This window comes from Euprymna scolopes, chromosome 3 (genome assembly GCF_053919585.1).
Source record: "Euprymna scolopes isolate OS-2025 chromosome 3, ASM5391958v1, whole genome shotgun sequence".
Classification (NCBI taxonomy): domain Eukaryota; kingdom Metazoa; phylum Mollusca; class Cephalopoda; order Sepiida; family Sepiolidae; genus Euprymna; species Euprymna scolopes.
The window spans coordinates 109,905,385-109,918,733 of record NC_136484.1 but is presented as its reverse complement, the minus strand read 5'-3'; the positions used below and the strand labels follow the sequence as shown (position 1 = coordinate 109,918,733).

Here is a 13,349-nt window from a genome sequence, read left to right as displayed (position 1 = left end):
GCGAGAAATTTAGCTTTAGTATATAAAAAAAATTTCTGTTGTATGACTTATCTAGTTTTATCTTACAAGAGTGTTTTTTCCCCAAAATCCTTAGCAAAAGTCTGTCAAGTGTTCCTTGCAATAACATTAACCCATGTAAACAAATATTACTCATCGGTCCTAAATGATATTCATGAATAATACAAGTTATCTTCAAAGTGGCATCCAGCACCTTCACTATTTAAAAAACCTTTTTTTTTTAAAAAGAAAGATACTTATTTTTTCATAATCAGAATGACGCTTGTGACTCTTTCAATCTGCACAACATAAAATTACATTTGGCCATAATCAGAAAAAGTAACCATTGTATATCTAAGGTTATCCTTGCATATACAATCACTCATATATATATATATATATATATATATATATATATATAATGTGTGTATATACACACACACATGCGCACACACTGTAATTGTATTTTCAGTCATTTCTAAAATAAATATGAAGATTGAAAATAAATATGTGAATTTTTTTTGTCAGATCTTACTTGCAAATCGTCTTGATGGTGACAACCACCTCAAGTACGCAGCGATCACGGTGCCTTTGATGATCTCTCTTCTCACCCTCATTTGCATGGCATTTGGTTGTAAAGGAGGAAACCATTGTAAGTAGTTCAAACATCAGCTTTCTTTATCCTTTCCTTCCTTTTTTCCTTTGTTTCTTTTTCCTTTATTTCTTTTTTTCCTTTATTTCTTTTTTTCCTTTATTTCTTTTTTTCCTTTGTTTCCTTTTTCCTTTGTTTCCTTTTTCCTTTGTTTCCCTTTTCCTTTTTCCTTTGTTTCTTTTTCCTTTTTCTTTTCCCTTTCTCGTTTTTCTTTTTTTCCATTTTCCTTTTTTCCTTTTGTTTTTGCTTTCCTTTTTTGCTTCCCTTTCACTTTTCTTTTTATCTTTACTAACTTTCACATTTTTCTTTTCCTTTTCTTTCACCTCTCCCTTCCCTTTCTCTGTTTCTTTCCTTTTTATTTTCTGTTTTCATTGTTGCTTTCTTTTTCCTATTTAGTTTACTTTACTTTTAACTTTTTTTTCTTTATTATTGTTTTTTATCAATTTTCATTGCATGCTTTCATTTCAATTTAACCAAAATATAATTCTAAAGTAAACAATTTGCACAAAAATGGATAAAAAAAAGCTAATGATCAAAAATAAATTTGCTTCCAAAGAGCTAATGCCACTTACTCCCTTTTAATATTAACAACAAAAAATGTCTACATTTTGTTGTAAAGCAGAAGAATTAACTCCCTTTTATGACATTGGCAGCAATCTTGGTTTGGATTTGCTAAGTAATCTTAATATTTTTAACAACCTTATTTGATGCCAGTTAATTAAAAAAAAATGCATTTTTTTAAAATTTCAGGGTGGTTTGGTATTCGGAAGGACTTTTGCCAGTTTCTGCTTGGAGTATTCCCTCTGCTACAAGAATATGGTAACATTAGTTATTCATTACAGAGTGATGAAGCCGATTCGGATGAAAGCTCATCTGGTATTAGCAAACTGGACACTTTGGGAAGCAAAGCAAGTGTTATTGAGGAACAACCGCGGGTAGTCGTGCCAATCATATCCATAGAGACACCTGACTGATCATGACGGAAGTGGGGAGGAGGAGGGGGTTTGAAATGGATGTATGGGGGGGGGGAACCAGGGCTTACAAGATTGAAGAGGGGGGGGGGTTGCAATGGAATGTCGCTGTGTGGCGGAAGCCCGACTATTGTGATATTTCTTTCGAGGTGATTATGCTCCATCTGTTGGAAGCACTGACAGCTTCGCTGCTGAACTTATATACATACAAGCACACATTCCGATCAAAACCAAAAACTCCAAACTGAAAAAATATAAACTGCAGAGACACACACATATATATATATATATATATATATATATATATATGTATATATCATGGAGAAAGTGGATATGCCAACATATCAAATTAACTTCTATATTAAGATTTTATATTTCATCTTTATTATTCCAGAGACTCCATCAGGATGAGAAAATATTTAAAAATAACTCATTTCTGATGTAGTAAACATATAAAGTTATTTTGTTGGATTCTCAAATTTGGGTCCCAGTAGTATTTAATCTTAAAAATCAAACCAATTTTTATTTGTTATTATTGTGCTGTGTTATTGGCAACATAATATACTTAATAACAATTTATGTAAAAAAAAAATTATTTAGTCTAGCCAGGATAGCTGCTAATATTGAACTTTTTTTTTTAAATAATCACCTAAAAATACAAATTAGCTAAGAGGATAATTTATTTTAAATTAAAGAATATTATAGGAGTTTTCTGAATTTTAAATTTGAAAAAAAAATACCAATTAAAATGACTTCACAGCATCCTGGGCAATGTCCGGTAAATATATCTATTGGAATAACAATGATAAAATGCTAAAATCTACTCCTGTTAATTTGATTGCAATTTGTTGGTAAATCCGTTTTTTATCCATTTTTTTTTATCTTCTACATTTTGTTGGATTTTATCCAAATAATTTCTTCCTATATATATATATATATATATATATATATATGAGTAAAAGAATGATGCCAGCTTGAGTGGATGTGGTATTGAATGAACGCAAATGCCATTACCAATTTGTTATGTCTCTTGTTATTGTTATTACTAAAGAAACATTTTTTTTTTTATGTTTCAAATGTTTGTTTTTTTTCCCTCTTCTTTTTACAGCATTTATTTTGTTTGTGCATTCATTGAAAACCCTAACCCATGTTTCTTGATTAAAATGAGTCAAATTTTCAGATTGGATTCCATTATTTTTAACTGATAATAATGTTTGAATATTAAATTTCAAGTTCAGATAAAATAAAAAGGGGAAAAAATTTATTATTGCTTGCTTCCTGTTAAATATATTTTTTTGGTTAAAGGAAATAAAACATTAGCTTGGAGTTTATTATTGTAATTATTATTAACAACTGTTAAGGATAAATGCCAAAAAATTGTATAATAAAGTCCATATTCTCATAAGTAAAAACCACAGAAAATACTGATTTTTTTAAATCCAGTTTCAGAATTGTCCGATTTTTAATTTCTGAAATTGGGTTGAACTTCATTGGAATTATTATTATTATTATTATTATTATTATTAAATATGTAATGTTGCATAGGTAACTTTTTTGTGAGTGATTTTAAATTAAGTTATGCAATTACATTATTTATATACATGTATACACACACACACACACACACACACACACATATATGTATTTTTTTTTCTATTTTCTTTGTTACGTTACACATAATATACTGTCAGAAATAAATTCCAATTTCATCTATATACCAAAATCATGTTATTCATTAAAATTTCAATAAGAAAATATTTGTTATTAAAAACGTCAGCAAAGATTTGTCGATTAAGCTTTAAGGATGAGTTATTGATATAAATTCAGCTTTCTCTAACCGTACAGCTTATTAGTTCAGCAGTGACAAGCACAATCTGTGTTTGGTGATCCTTCTTTCAGAAACCCAGGCTTGGATTTTGTATAAGTCTCATTAATTTATTTATTTTTTTTGCATTGCTTTCTTTGTTTATCCCAGCTCTGCGGACTAAATTAATGATTTATTTAATCATATTTCCAATGCAAACACAAGTGTCAGCAATGTTAAAAAAAATTAAGAAGCAACATAATACAAATTATACTGTTGGAAATAAATTTCAGTATTGACTATACATATGTATATAAAATGTGTTGCTTGGCTAAATACGAATTTTTTCACATTAAAACAATTATAAATAAAATAGTCTCATAGAAAACAAGAACACTGATGTATGTCTAAATGGGTCACTCTATATAGCATGCTTTGATTGACATAGGTCATAAAAAGTACTGATGTATTCAATATAATTTTAATATTTTCATCTATTTTTTATTTTTATTTTATTTTTTTTTTTTTGTAAATGTTTTCTTGATAAAAAAAAAAAATGCAACTTTTCTGAATTACTGGACATCAGATATCCATTATGAGTCCCTTTCATTGTGACTTTTTCTTTGTTTTGCTTGTCTTTCACTATAATAATGATGAACCATGTTTATACCGTCCTTTGCTAATGCTCCTATAATTTCACCTGTTCAGCAGCTTTGCGTAAAATTATACATTTGTATTGCACACATTTTTTATTTATAGTCTTTGACGTATATTCGTCGTCTGTTACATTCTTGTTTCTGTTAACGACAAAATTTGTTCATAGTTAAGGCAATATCTTTTAAGTATATAAAAAAGAAAAGTTTGTTTTTTTTTCCCCCAAGTAAAATGTTTATATCCTAAACCAAAATTTAATTTTCATTATGCCTAACAACTTTTAACAAGATTATTGCAAAACATAAAAAATAGTTTTATATTGACAAATACAAAGAAAAAAAATCTGTATAATGTACTCATAACTGAAAGAAAATATATTCGCCAAGTCAATAAACTGATCAAGTAGTTTTATTTGTAAATAAGAAAATCAAATTTTTATGAGTATCTTGCCACCATTTTGTTAAAAAAAAATCTCAAAAACAAGGAAGATAACTCAATAATTCGTACTAGATTTATGTTATAATGCCTATAAATTGCCATTAACCGCTTAATGATTTTATTTATAAAACTAAAAACTACTTGATCAATTTATGATTTTTGGAACATATTTTCCTTTTGTCATGGGCATATGCATTATACAGATTTTTCTTTTTTAATGTATAGGGGGAATTCTGAACAAAAATCAATTATTATACCAAATTTATTTGTCTAACTCGATTGATTACCAACTTGACTGAACTTTGTTGGAAATCAGAAAATTTGCCATCTTGTGTACTATTGACCCATAAGCAAAATGCACAACTTTGAACAGGTGAACTTACAAATCTATCAGTTATCTTGTGATAAATGAAACCAATCTAAACACTGAGGAAAATTCGCCCTTCCAACCTTTTAATAAATGCGCAAAAATGACACCATAACTCACCTTTCACTATTTATGTGATTCATTTTAACAGCAGCATCGTGGTGTTCAAGTTTCTAGAACTACTGAATCTTCATAATATGATTGATGATGTATTAGAGATCAAGCAAGACTTTTCCATTTTGAAAGCAAGTAGTAGCAATAATTGAGAACACCTAGAATACCAGCTTCCAGAATGCCCACTTTTTTTTTTCTTTTTTTTGTGCCGGATTATTTTTCCTCACCAGCAAAAGGTGTTACACAGTAGCAGCAGCAACATTCATTTCAATTCAACTGTGGTGTGAACATTCAAACAAACAATGGCAACTGAAAACAAATGCCGAAACTTTAAAACCATAAAATAAAAAATGCTTGACTAATGTTACCCATGATAATCCAAACATTAACAACATGGCATTAAAAAACGATTTTTCTCAAGTAAAAAAAAATCGCAATTTCCTTATTGAGCTTTTTTTTTTTTTTCTACACAGGAATCACCACTTATCAAGGCCCAGAGGCCACTCGAGTATAAGGGTTAATCGGTATACATTAGTCAATGTGATTATAGCATAGTAAACATAAGTAGTGGAAATTTTGTAAATTAGATTACTTAAGGGGACAGTTCATCAAGAACTTGTTTACGTTGGACTTAAAGACAATCAGATTGTAGTCAGCTTGAAAGCAGGCAGACGGAAGAGAGTTTCACAGGCGTGCAGTTCTAAGAAAGAAGCTTTATTCATAGAATCTACATTTAGGTTTAGGCATAGATAAAGAGTGTGAGAAATTATTGATAGTGGTTTTTGGCGAGTGTTTTTCGTGAAAGTTTTGCGAGGGTGGTGGTGGCATAGATTGAAGCTCAGATGAGCAATTGCCATCAAAATAAATGTAAAGCAGAGACAGGCTCTTAACATCTCTTCTGTGGGAAAGAGGTTGCAGGGAAGAGAAAAGGGCATCCCCCACTAAGCTACAAAGTCTATTTTACTGGCAAAACTTACTTGCCGTAATTGTGCATGTTTAACCATCTTCAGGTCAGACAGTTCCAGATTTGCTCCTGCATGCAGCCACTGTTTCTTTGCAACGGGCACATGCCATTCATGACTGTCTGTCCCTCAATCTCTCTGCACCGTCACCACAATCTTCCCTGATATCATGATCATAAAGGCAGCATCGTGGTGGCAGTTGTTTTTATTTGGTGCTCCTTCACAAAGCTGGAGACTTCCACTTCATCTTGGATAAATTATCTGACTATTTCGTCATCCTGTATCAGATTCTTTGACTTGCTCTCTGAAGACGTTGTGCTGTCACAATCTTCCTCTGATGATAAAAAAAATTCTTCTTTAATGCTGTTGATGACCATGATTCTCAAAACAATGAATACCATAATTTATATTCCATTATTCTTAACTAGTAGGACTACTCAGCATTGCTTTGCATCTTAAAAAAGAAAAAAAAAGTAATTCTTTCTTTCTCTACACTTCCTCAATCATGTTATTTTTTTGAACACATCTTTTAATCTTGCCTGTCTCTCTCTCCTTCATATGTAAACTTTAGCAACTGATAAAAGTAAAAAAAAAAAGAAAAAAAAAAAGAAAAGATAACTCATCAGCTGACTGACTGCTTGATCTAATTTCAGTGTTCCAGTTTTCAAAAATTTACTGGTAAGAATAAAATGAGTAATTTATTTTTCTAACCCCACATACACTAATCAAGCTCCTCTTGACACCCAAATGAATGAAATTTTTTTTGTCATACTAGCTTGAGGCCATATTGAATTCAACTTTTCTGAATTTTTGAGATGAAGTATAAATGTTTGTATTGCTTATTAATCAGGCAACTGTCCTTCTCCTTATAACCTCGAACCTTTGCCAGATGCAAAAGTCACCATGCTTTGGAAGGAAAAAGAAAGGGTAGCTTTGCACTCGAAGGTTTCAAAATTTTTTTGGATCTAGTTGGAAGTAAGTTTACATGAATTATAAAGATAGAGGTGTAATTGCTAACTGTTATGATTAGATTTTTTATTAAATCTATCAACCAATTGTAAGTTGTTAGAAACAAAATATTTACGAAACTAAGAGGTTGCTGGTTTCAGTATGATTAATCGTGTGTTATCCGTTTTTTAAAAAAACCTTTTGATGTTATCATAACTTATAGAAGATAATAAAAGGTGGGTGGGGGGAAGCAAGAAAAACTATGTAAGGTTTGTAAATATAGCTCTGGTAATTTGAGTTTAAAAACATAAAAGAAGTCTTAAGACAGGTTTGAATATTAGATTTCACATCATTTAAGAACGTAATGTTTATTTTGCTAACTCAGTTATTCCTATTATCGTAGAACTCATAGTGTTACTTACTAGGAGTTTTCATACAAGTCATTACTAGTGATTACTCGGGTGGTATTTCCTGGAATTTGAGTGACAAGTTTCCTCAGATCTCCACTTCTTTAGATCGTTTTGCAAATCTATCTGCATTCTCACAACAGCCATTTACAGTTGAGTCCTCACTGATAATGTCTATTTACTTTTTCGGAAATTTGTGTAATATAATAAACCTGTTTAGGTTTCTAGAACTTTCCATGCTATTCCAGTGGAGGTCTTTCCATCCTTCTAGATCGTTTATAAACATTGTTATTTTGTTTTAAATATTTAATTCAATGGAAGATTATATTTCAATTTAATTAAGAAAGAAAAAAAAAAATACCAAAACTAAAAATGGAGTTTGAATATTAAAGTAAAAAGTCCTTGGATAAAATATTTTTCTTTTTAATGACATGCTAAAATGAACCACCTTGTATCGGAATTTTTGATTTTAACTATACCATAATACAAAATTTTGTTAATGCTGTTTGTTTGAATGTGTCACCTTTTATATAGTATGCTTTGATTGACACAGGTCATAAAAAGTAATGATGTATGCGTAAATACTATAATTTTTGATATCAATAAATGTTATAAAAAAAATGATGTGTAATACAAATTTGATTTTTAGACACATGAAAACTTCAATTTTGTTAATGCTGTATGTTTAAATGGGCCATTCTGTCTCTAAATTTTTATTTAGATAAATCATAAATTGTCATTTTAATGGTATAGATTTTTAGAGTCAACATTTATATGAATTTTTGATTTTGACATGTCATCAAACATGAGTTGTTCATGATGTATTTGTAAATGGACCGTCCTGTATAAAATCTTTGATTATATACAATTTTGTTAATGATGTCTGCTTAAATGGGCCAATCTGTATAATCGTCAAAAAAAAAAAAAAAAAAAAAAATTAAAAAAAAAAGGTATCATGCTGAATAGTTTTCTGAGAATTTCAATGCTTGTGTGACATATGTAACTACCTGAACGTCTGATGACTAGAAAAAAAACGTTGTCTTTGCTTGATTACTCAGAAGAAGATAATGTCTTCTAATTTTTTATTTTATTTATACATTTATTTTTAACTCCTAAACAAGGCATATTGCCACTTGGAATGTAAAGAGCTACTATTTGGAATTGTCTAATAGGGCACTTGGAAGCAGGAAACAAGGAAGGAATTCCAAAGTCTAGTCTAAGGAAAGAAACTGTTAGAGTAGAAAGCTTTTTGGCATCTAGAGTTCTCAACAGTGAAGGGATGGAACTTTGCTGCTCGTCGGGTTAGTCGGGAGCATATATGTCGAAGGGGCAAAAGTGATACAAGGTCATCAGAGCACATTCTATATTCTACTTATAAATCTGGTACAGAAATGCAACATTGCAGTGATGGGACAGGGATTGGGGCTTTGCTGATGGTGTGAGGCCTATTAGATTTGAGATTCATTTTTGAACTTGTCTAAGAGTGAGAGACTAGTGGTAGATGCATCAGCCCAGATGTGGCAACAATACTCCATACGTAGGTGAATTGTGGCTTTGTAAAATATAGGATGGTCTCTGGTGTGAATAATTTTCTAGCATAGTAGAGAGAGCCCACCTTTACAGTAGCCTTGGCAATGTCCTCAATGTATTTGTTTAAATTCATGTTGCCTGTGAATGAGGAGTTTGACAGATAACCTCTCAGGTTTTATTATTGGGGAAGGAAGACTGCAAACAGTGGTTGATTGTTTAAAAAATTTTTTTTATTATCTTCTGTACTTAGTCTTTTAGCCTTTTTTTTGGGGGGGGGCATTGCTACCCGGACTTAAGGTTAATGGTAGGATTCTAGTGCTTTTTTTTTTTTTTTTTTTTTTTTTTAAAGCAAGAAATGGAAGACGGAGACCAAAGGCTGATAAATTTGAATCTGCCATATTTATGAAATATTAGAAATTGTTTACATAAGGAAAAATATTTTAGAGCACCACTACTTTCCATGATTCTGGTATTTCCATTCTTTAATCCTGGCTGCTTGATAATTACACATTTCGGATAATCACGTTCAGTTTAAATTTTAAATGTTTGTGCTCACTGCAACATATCCTCTCTACAACAAGCTCGCCTCTTCAATTTGAATCAGGCATATTTATGAAATATTAGAAAAATGTGAAGAAATAGTAGGAAGTGATTTTGCTGAAGCGGAAAAAGGTGGGTAATGATTTTTTTTTTTCTAACTGACGAAAGACTTTGGTTGTTCAAATATTTATGATCTGCATATCTAGGCAAATTATGTAATTTGTTAGCGAAACTCCTAAATGACTATTCTGCATTTGCACCAAAAGCAATTATAAACTTTTAAGTGCCACTCTGTATATGAATTGTTTTTGTTTTGTTTTTAATATTAAATACATGTCATCTATTATAAATGTTCTTTTAATGCTATACATTTAAGGGAAGGACCATGTATATACATTTTTGATTTAGATAAATCTTATATATAAAAAAAAAAAAAATGAAATGATTTTTTTTTGTCTTGGTGTGCATATATATATATACAGAAAGGGCACTCGCTGTATTTTTCATAAAATTTGTTCATGTTTAAATATTTTTTTTATGTTCTTGAATTTATTTATTTTTATTTTTATTTTAAACAGAAATTTCACCATTTTACATATGTGTTTATTTATACATATAAAAAAATACTTTTTCATGACTGTTTTATTCACTGTTTTTCATTTGGAAATGATATTGTTCTTTTTGGTAAATTCGGCAGGATGAGTCTGATTCTTGTTTTTTCTTTTCTTTTTTTGTTATAAGCAATTTGAATTCTACAACACAGAAAATCCATTTAAAGAAGCAAAAAACACACAGATTTCTTCAATTATCTGTATCTTTTTTAAATTTAATTTTCCAACTTTTTCATGCATATTTCATTTAATTATTGAATAGTTTGATTTCAAAATGCAATAAAGGCCATTTTCCAAACTACAAAAATATTGCTACAAACACTGAGCCACACCCCCAAATTATGTTTTACATAATATGATCCGGGCATTTTTTTTTTTTGTTTTTTTAATCAAAATAAGCTTTTACAGTCTAGATTTCACATGTTCTTCCTTTTTTATTGTTTAAAGTCTTAAACTAATTGAATTTATTGTGTTTTGCATTCAAACTTTTCAGTTGTACATTGGGAAAACCAAATTTAAATTAAAAGTTTTTATCTCTGATTTATCTCTGATCCTAGCATCCTTGTCAAAGATTATTTATACACTCTTATCAAAAATGATAAAAAAAAAAAATTATAAAATTTGGCTTTGCCAGAGTTTGAACTGTTTATCTAGTTATATTACTGTAATACTCATATAAAATCATAAAATAATTTAATTTTTTAAGTTAGCATTTATGATGATCTAATCAAAAAACATCCACTGTTGACTTTCTATTATAGAAAGAAGAATTTCTTTCCAAATTTATCTCAGGTGGAGTAAGTTCGAGTTGGTTGTCTGACTTGATATTTGCTTTTTGCCTGGAAATCAAGAAAAAAGCACGTTTTACTCACTGACTTCTCATGACAGGATGAAAGCACATATATATATATACCATTTGCTATCATTCCAAATGCCAAAAGATGGAATCAATTCACTCATAAGTTTATTTTGTATTTTAGAGCGACACCTAAATTATTATATTACATCTTACACATGTTTTGTTGAATAGCAAAAGATCATGAAACACATACAAACATATATATTCATATATATGTTTCTGTAGAAATATATTTGCTAATATTATATATCAATCCTTATTTAAGAAGCTCAATGTAATTACAGTGCAATATAGAGAATAAATGACAAAAAGTTATATTCAAAAATTCATGATGTTGACTATCTTATAATTTATTCCTTTGATTCAGTTGACTTATACAATTCTTGACAGTATCCGTTTCATAGCGCAAAATCAATCACTTAATTATTATATCAATCAGTGAATCTAGTATGCCCTTAACTCATCAGAAGAAATAGCAACAATCAATCCGTCAAAAGAAATTGAAGTGTGATTTGACATGATTAAAATCCGAAAATTGGAAGAGAAACAGCAAATACCTTTTTATTTTTCCATTACACCATATTGAATTCCAATTTTCCAATTTTCGGATTTTAATCATGTTAAATCACACTTCAATTCCTTTTAACGGATTGAGTGTTTCTATTTCTTCTGATGAGTTAAGTGCATAATAGAATCATTGATTGATATAATGATTAAGTGATTGATTTTGTGCTACGAAACAGATACTGTCAAGAATTGTATGAGTCAACTGAATTAAAGGAATAAATTATAAGATGGTCAACATCATGAATTTTGGAATATAACTCTTTGCCATTTATTCCCTCTCTCTCTCATATATATATATATAATATATATATATATATATATATATATTTATACACACACGATTGCCACTTCTTCAGGTTAATGTCGGGCATCCATATGCATGTAGCTGGCTCTTCTGCCCAGCTACATTCTTTCATATTTGTTCAGATATGGCAGAGGAACTTGCCAGTATTTTCTGGTTCTTGTAAAGGGACTATATTTTTTTTTTTTTTTTTTACAAGGTGGTCACCACTTATCAAGGCCTGGAAGCCACTTGGGGATAAGGGTTATTGCGTGTACAGTATGTTAGTGTTGAGATTTGATAAAGTGTCTTACTTAAAGGGGCGGTTCATCAGGAATTTGTTTATGTTGGACTTGAAGACATCCAGGTTGTAGTCAGGTGGAAAACAGGCAGATGGAACAGAGTTCCACAGGCGTGCACTTCTAAGAAAGAAGCTTTGTTCATGGAATTTACATTTTGGTTTTGGCATAGATAAAGAGTGGGGAAAATTTTTGACAGTGGTTTCAGCTAGACGGGTGTTTTTCGTGAAAGATCAGTGAGAGGGGGGCAGGGATTGGAGCTTAGACGAGCACTTGCCATGGAAGTAACGATAAAACAAAGAGAGGCTCGCAAGTCTCTCTTGCATTTTTTATTACTCTTTACAGTGGTTGCTCGCAGTCCTGAAAGCAGCTCTAGTCACGTTGGTAGCTATGCAAAAAGTGATTTCTGTGCGCGATGGCAGCAGCACATTCTGGTGAGAACCATGGCTGGCTGTTAGGTTTTTGCTGGAATTTTTTGGATGGTATGCATCGGTCTATGCCTACAATTAACCATTCAGTCAGGTCTTATTATGCACCTTTTAAATGTTGTGTCAAACTGCTTGCAGATTTTCAGACCAATCCACAGATATTACAACAATATTTGGGTAGACAGAGTGGCAGCACATCCTCATAAAATTTTTTGGTTTTGTCTAACTTGATGTAACTTAATGTGGTTCACCAAGCCAGCTTTAGACAGAGGAAATCTGCCTCAGATTGTACATTTCAGATCTTGTTTAAAATCGGCAGGAACTGCAGATTCATCCTGTTTTCTGAGAGCACGTTTCAATACTGCATGCTTAACACACTTTTCCCCAAATTTCTTGCATCCTTCAATGATTAATTTTCTCTATTTCTTCTGATCCACAGTTTCCAATTCAGCTTATGGTTATTCCTCAGTACATCCTTAAACCTTTTTGTATTTTATGCTGCAGTCTCTTTCCTATGGAAAACTCTCCATAAAGCAGTTGTTTTGGTATCTTACTATTTTTTCCTCTCTCTCTTTGAATAAAAAGAAAAAGTGGTTTGAAGTGGGAACATAACAACGGGTAATTAATATCATTAACCCTTATAATGTAGGATTGGGCATATGAATTTAAACTAGTCATCCAGAATACTGCAGATTTATTTGTGTATTTTATATATATATATATATATATATATATATATATATATATATATATATATTATAAAGAAAAAAAATAAATACACATGGGTTTTTATTATAGTGGAGAATATGCCCTTCATTAGCCCTAAGTCCAGGCTTGGAAGTCTAGAATTTCAGGATCCAGGATTGAGATTGAAACCCTTGGTTTGCCTTTACCTCATCATTCAGAGATGGCAGTCAATGC

General features: G+C 30.7%; 1 protein-coding gene across 3 annotated transcripts in view; it reads left to right on the top strand.

Moving 5' to 3' along the window:
* Window positions 1-6,577, top strand: part of LOC145258105 (transmembrane protein 185B-like) — a 60,571-nt gene extending 53,994 nt beyond the window's left edge. For 2 of the 3 annotated variants that reach the window (XM_080115858.1, XM_080115865.1), the window contains 2 exons: window positions 526-649; window positions 1,400-1,670. In XM_080115858.1, coding sequence (XP_079971984.1) covers window positions 526-649; window positions 1,400-1,623 — 348 coding nt within the window. In that variant the 3' untranslated portion in view covers window positions 1,624-1,670. Of the gene's footprint in view, window positions 1-525; window positions 650-1,399 lie in introns of all 3 variants that reach the window. The other variant, XM_080115849.1, reaches the window with a different exon arrangement.
* The last annotated feature ends 6,772 nt before the right edge of the window (window positions 6,578-13,349 follow it).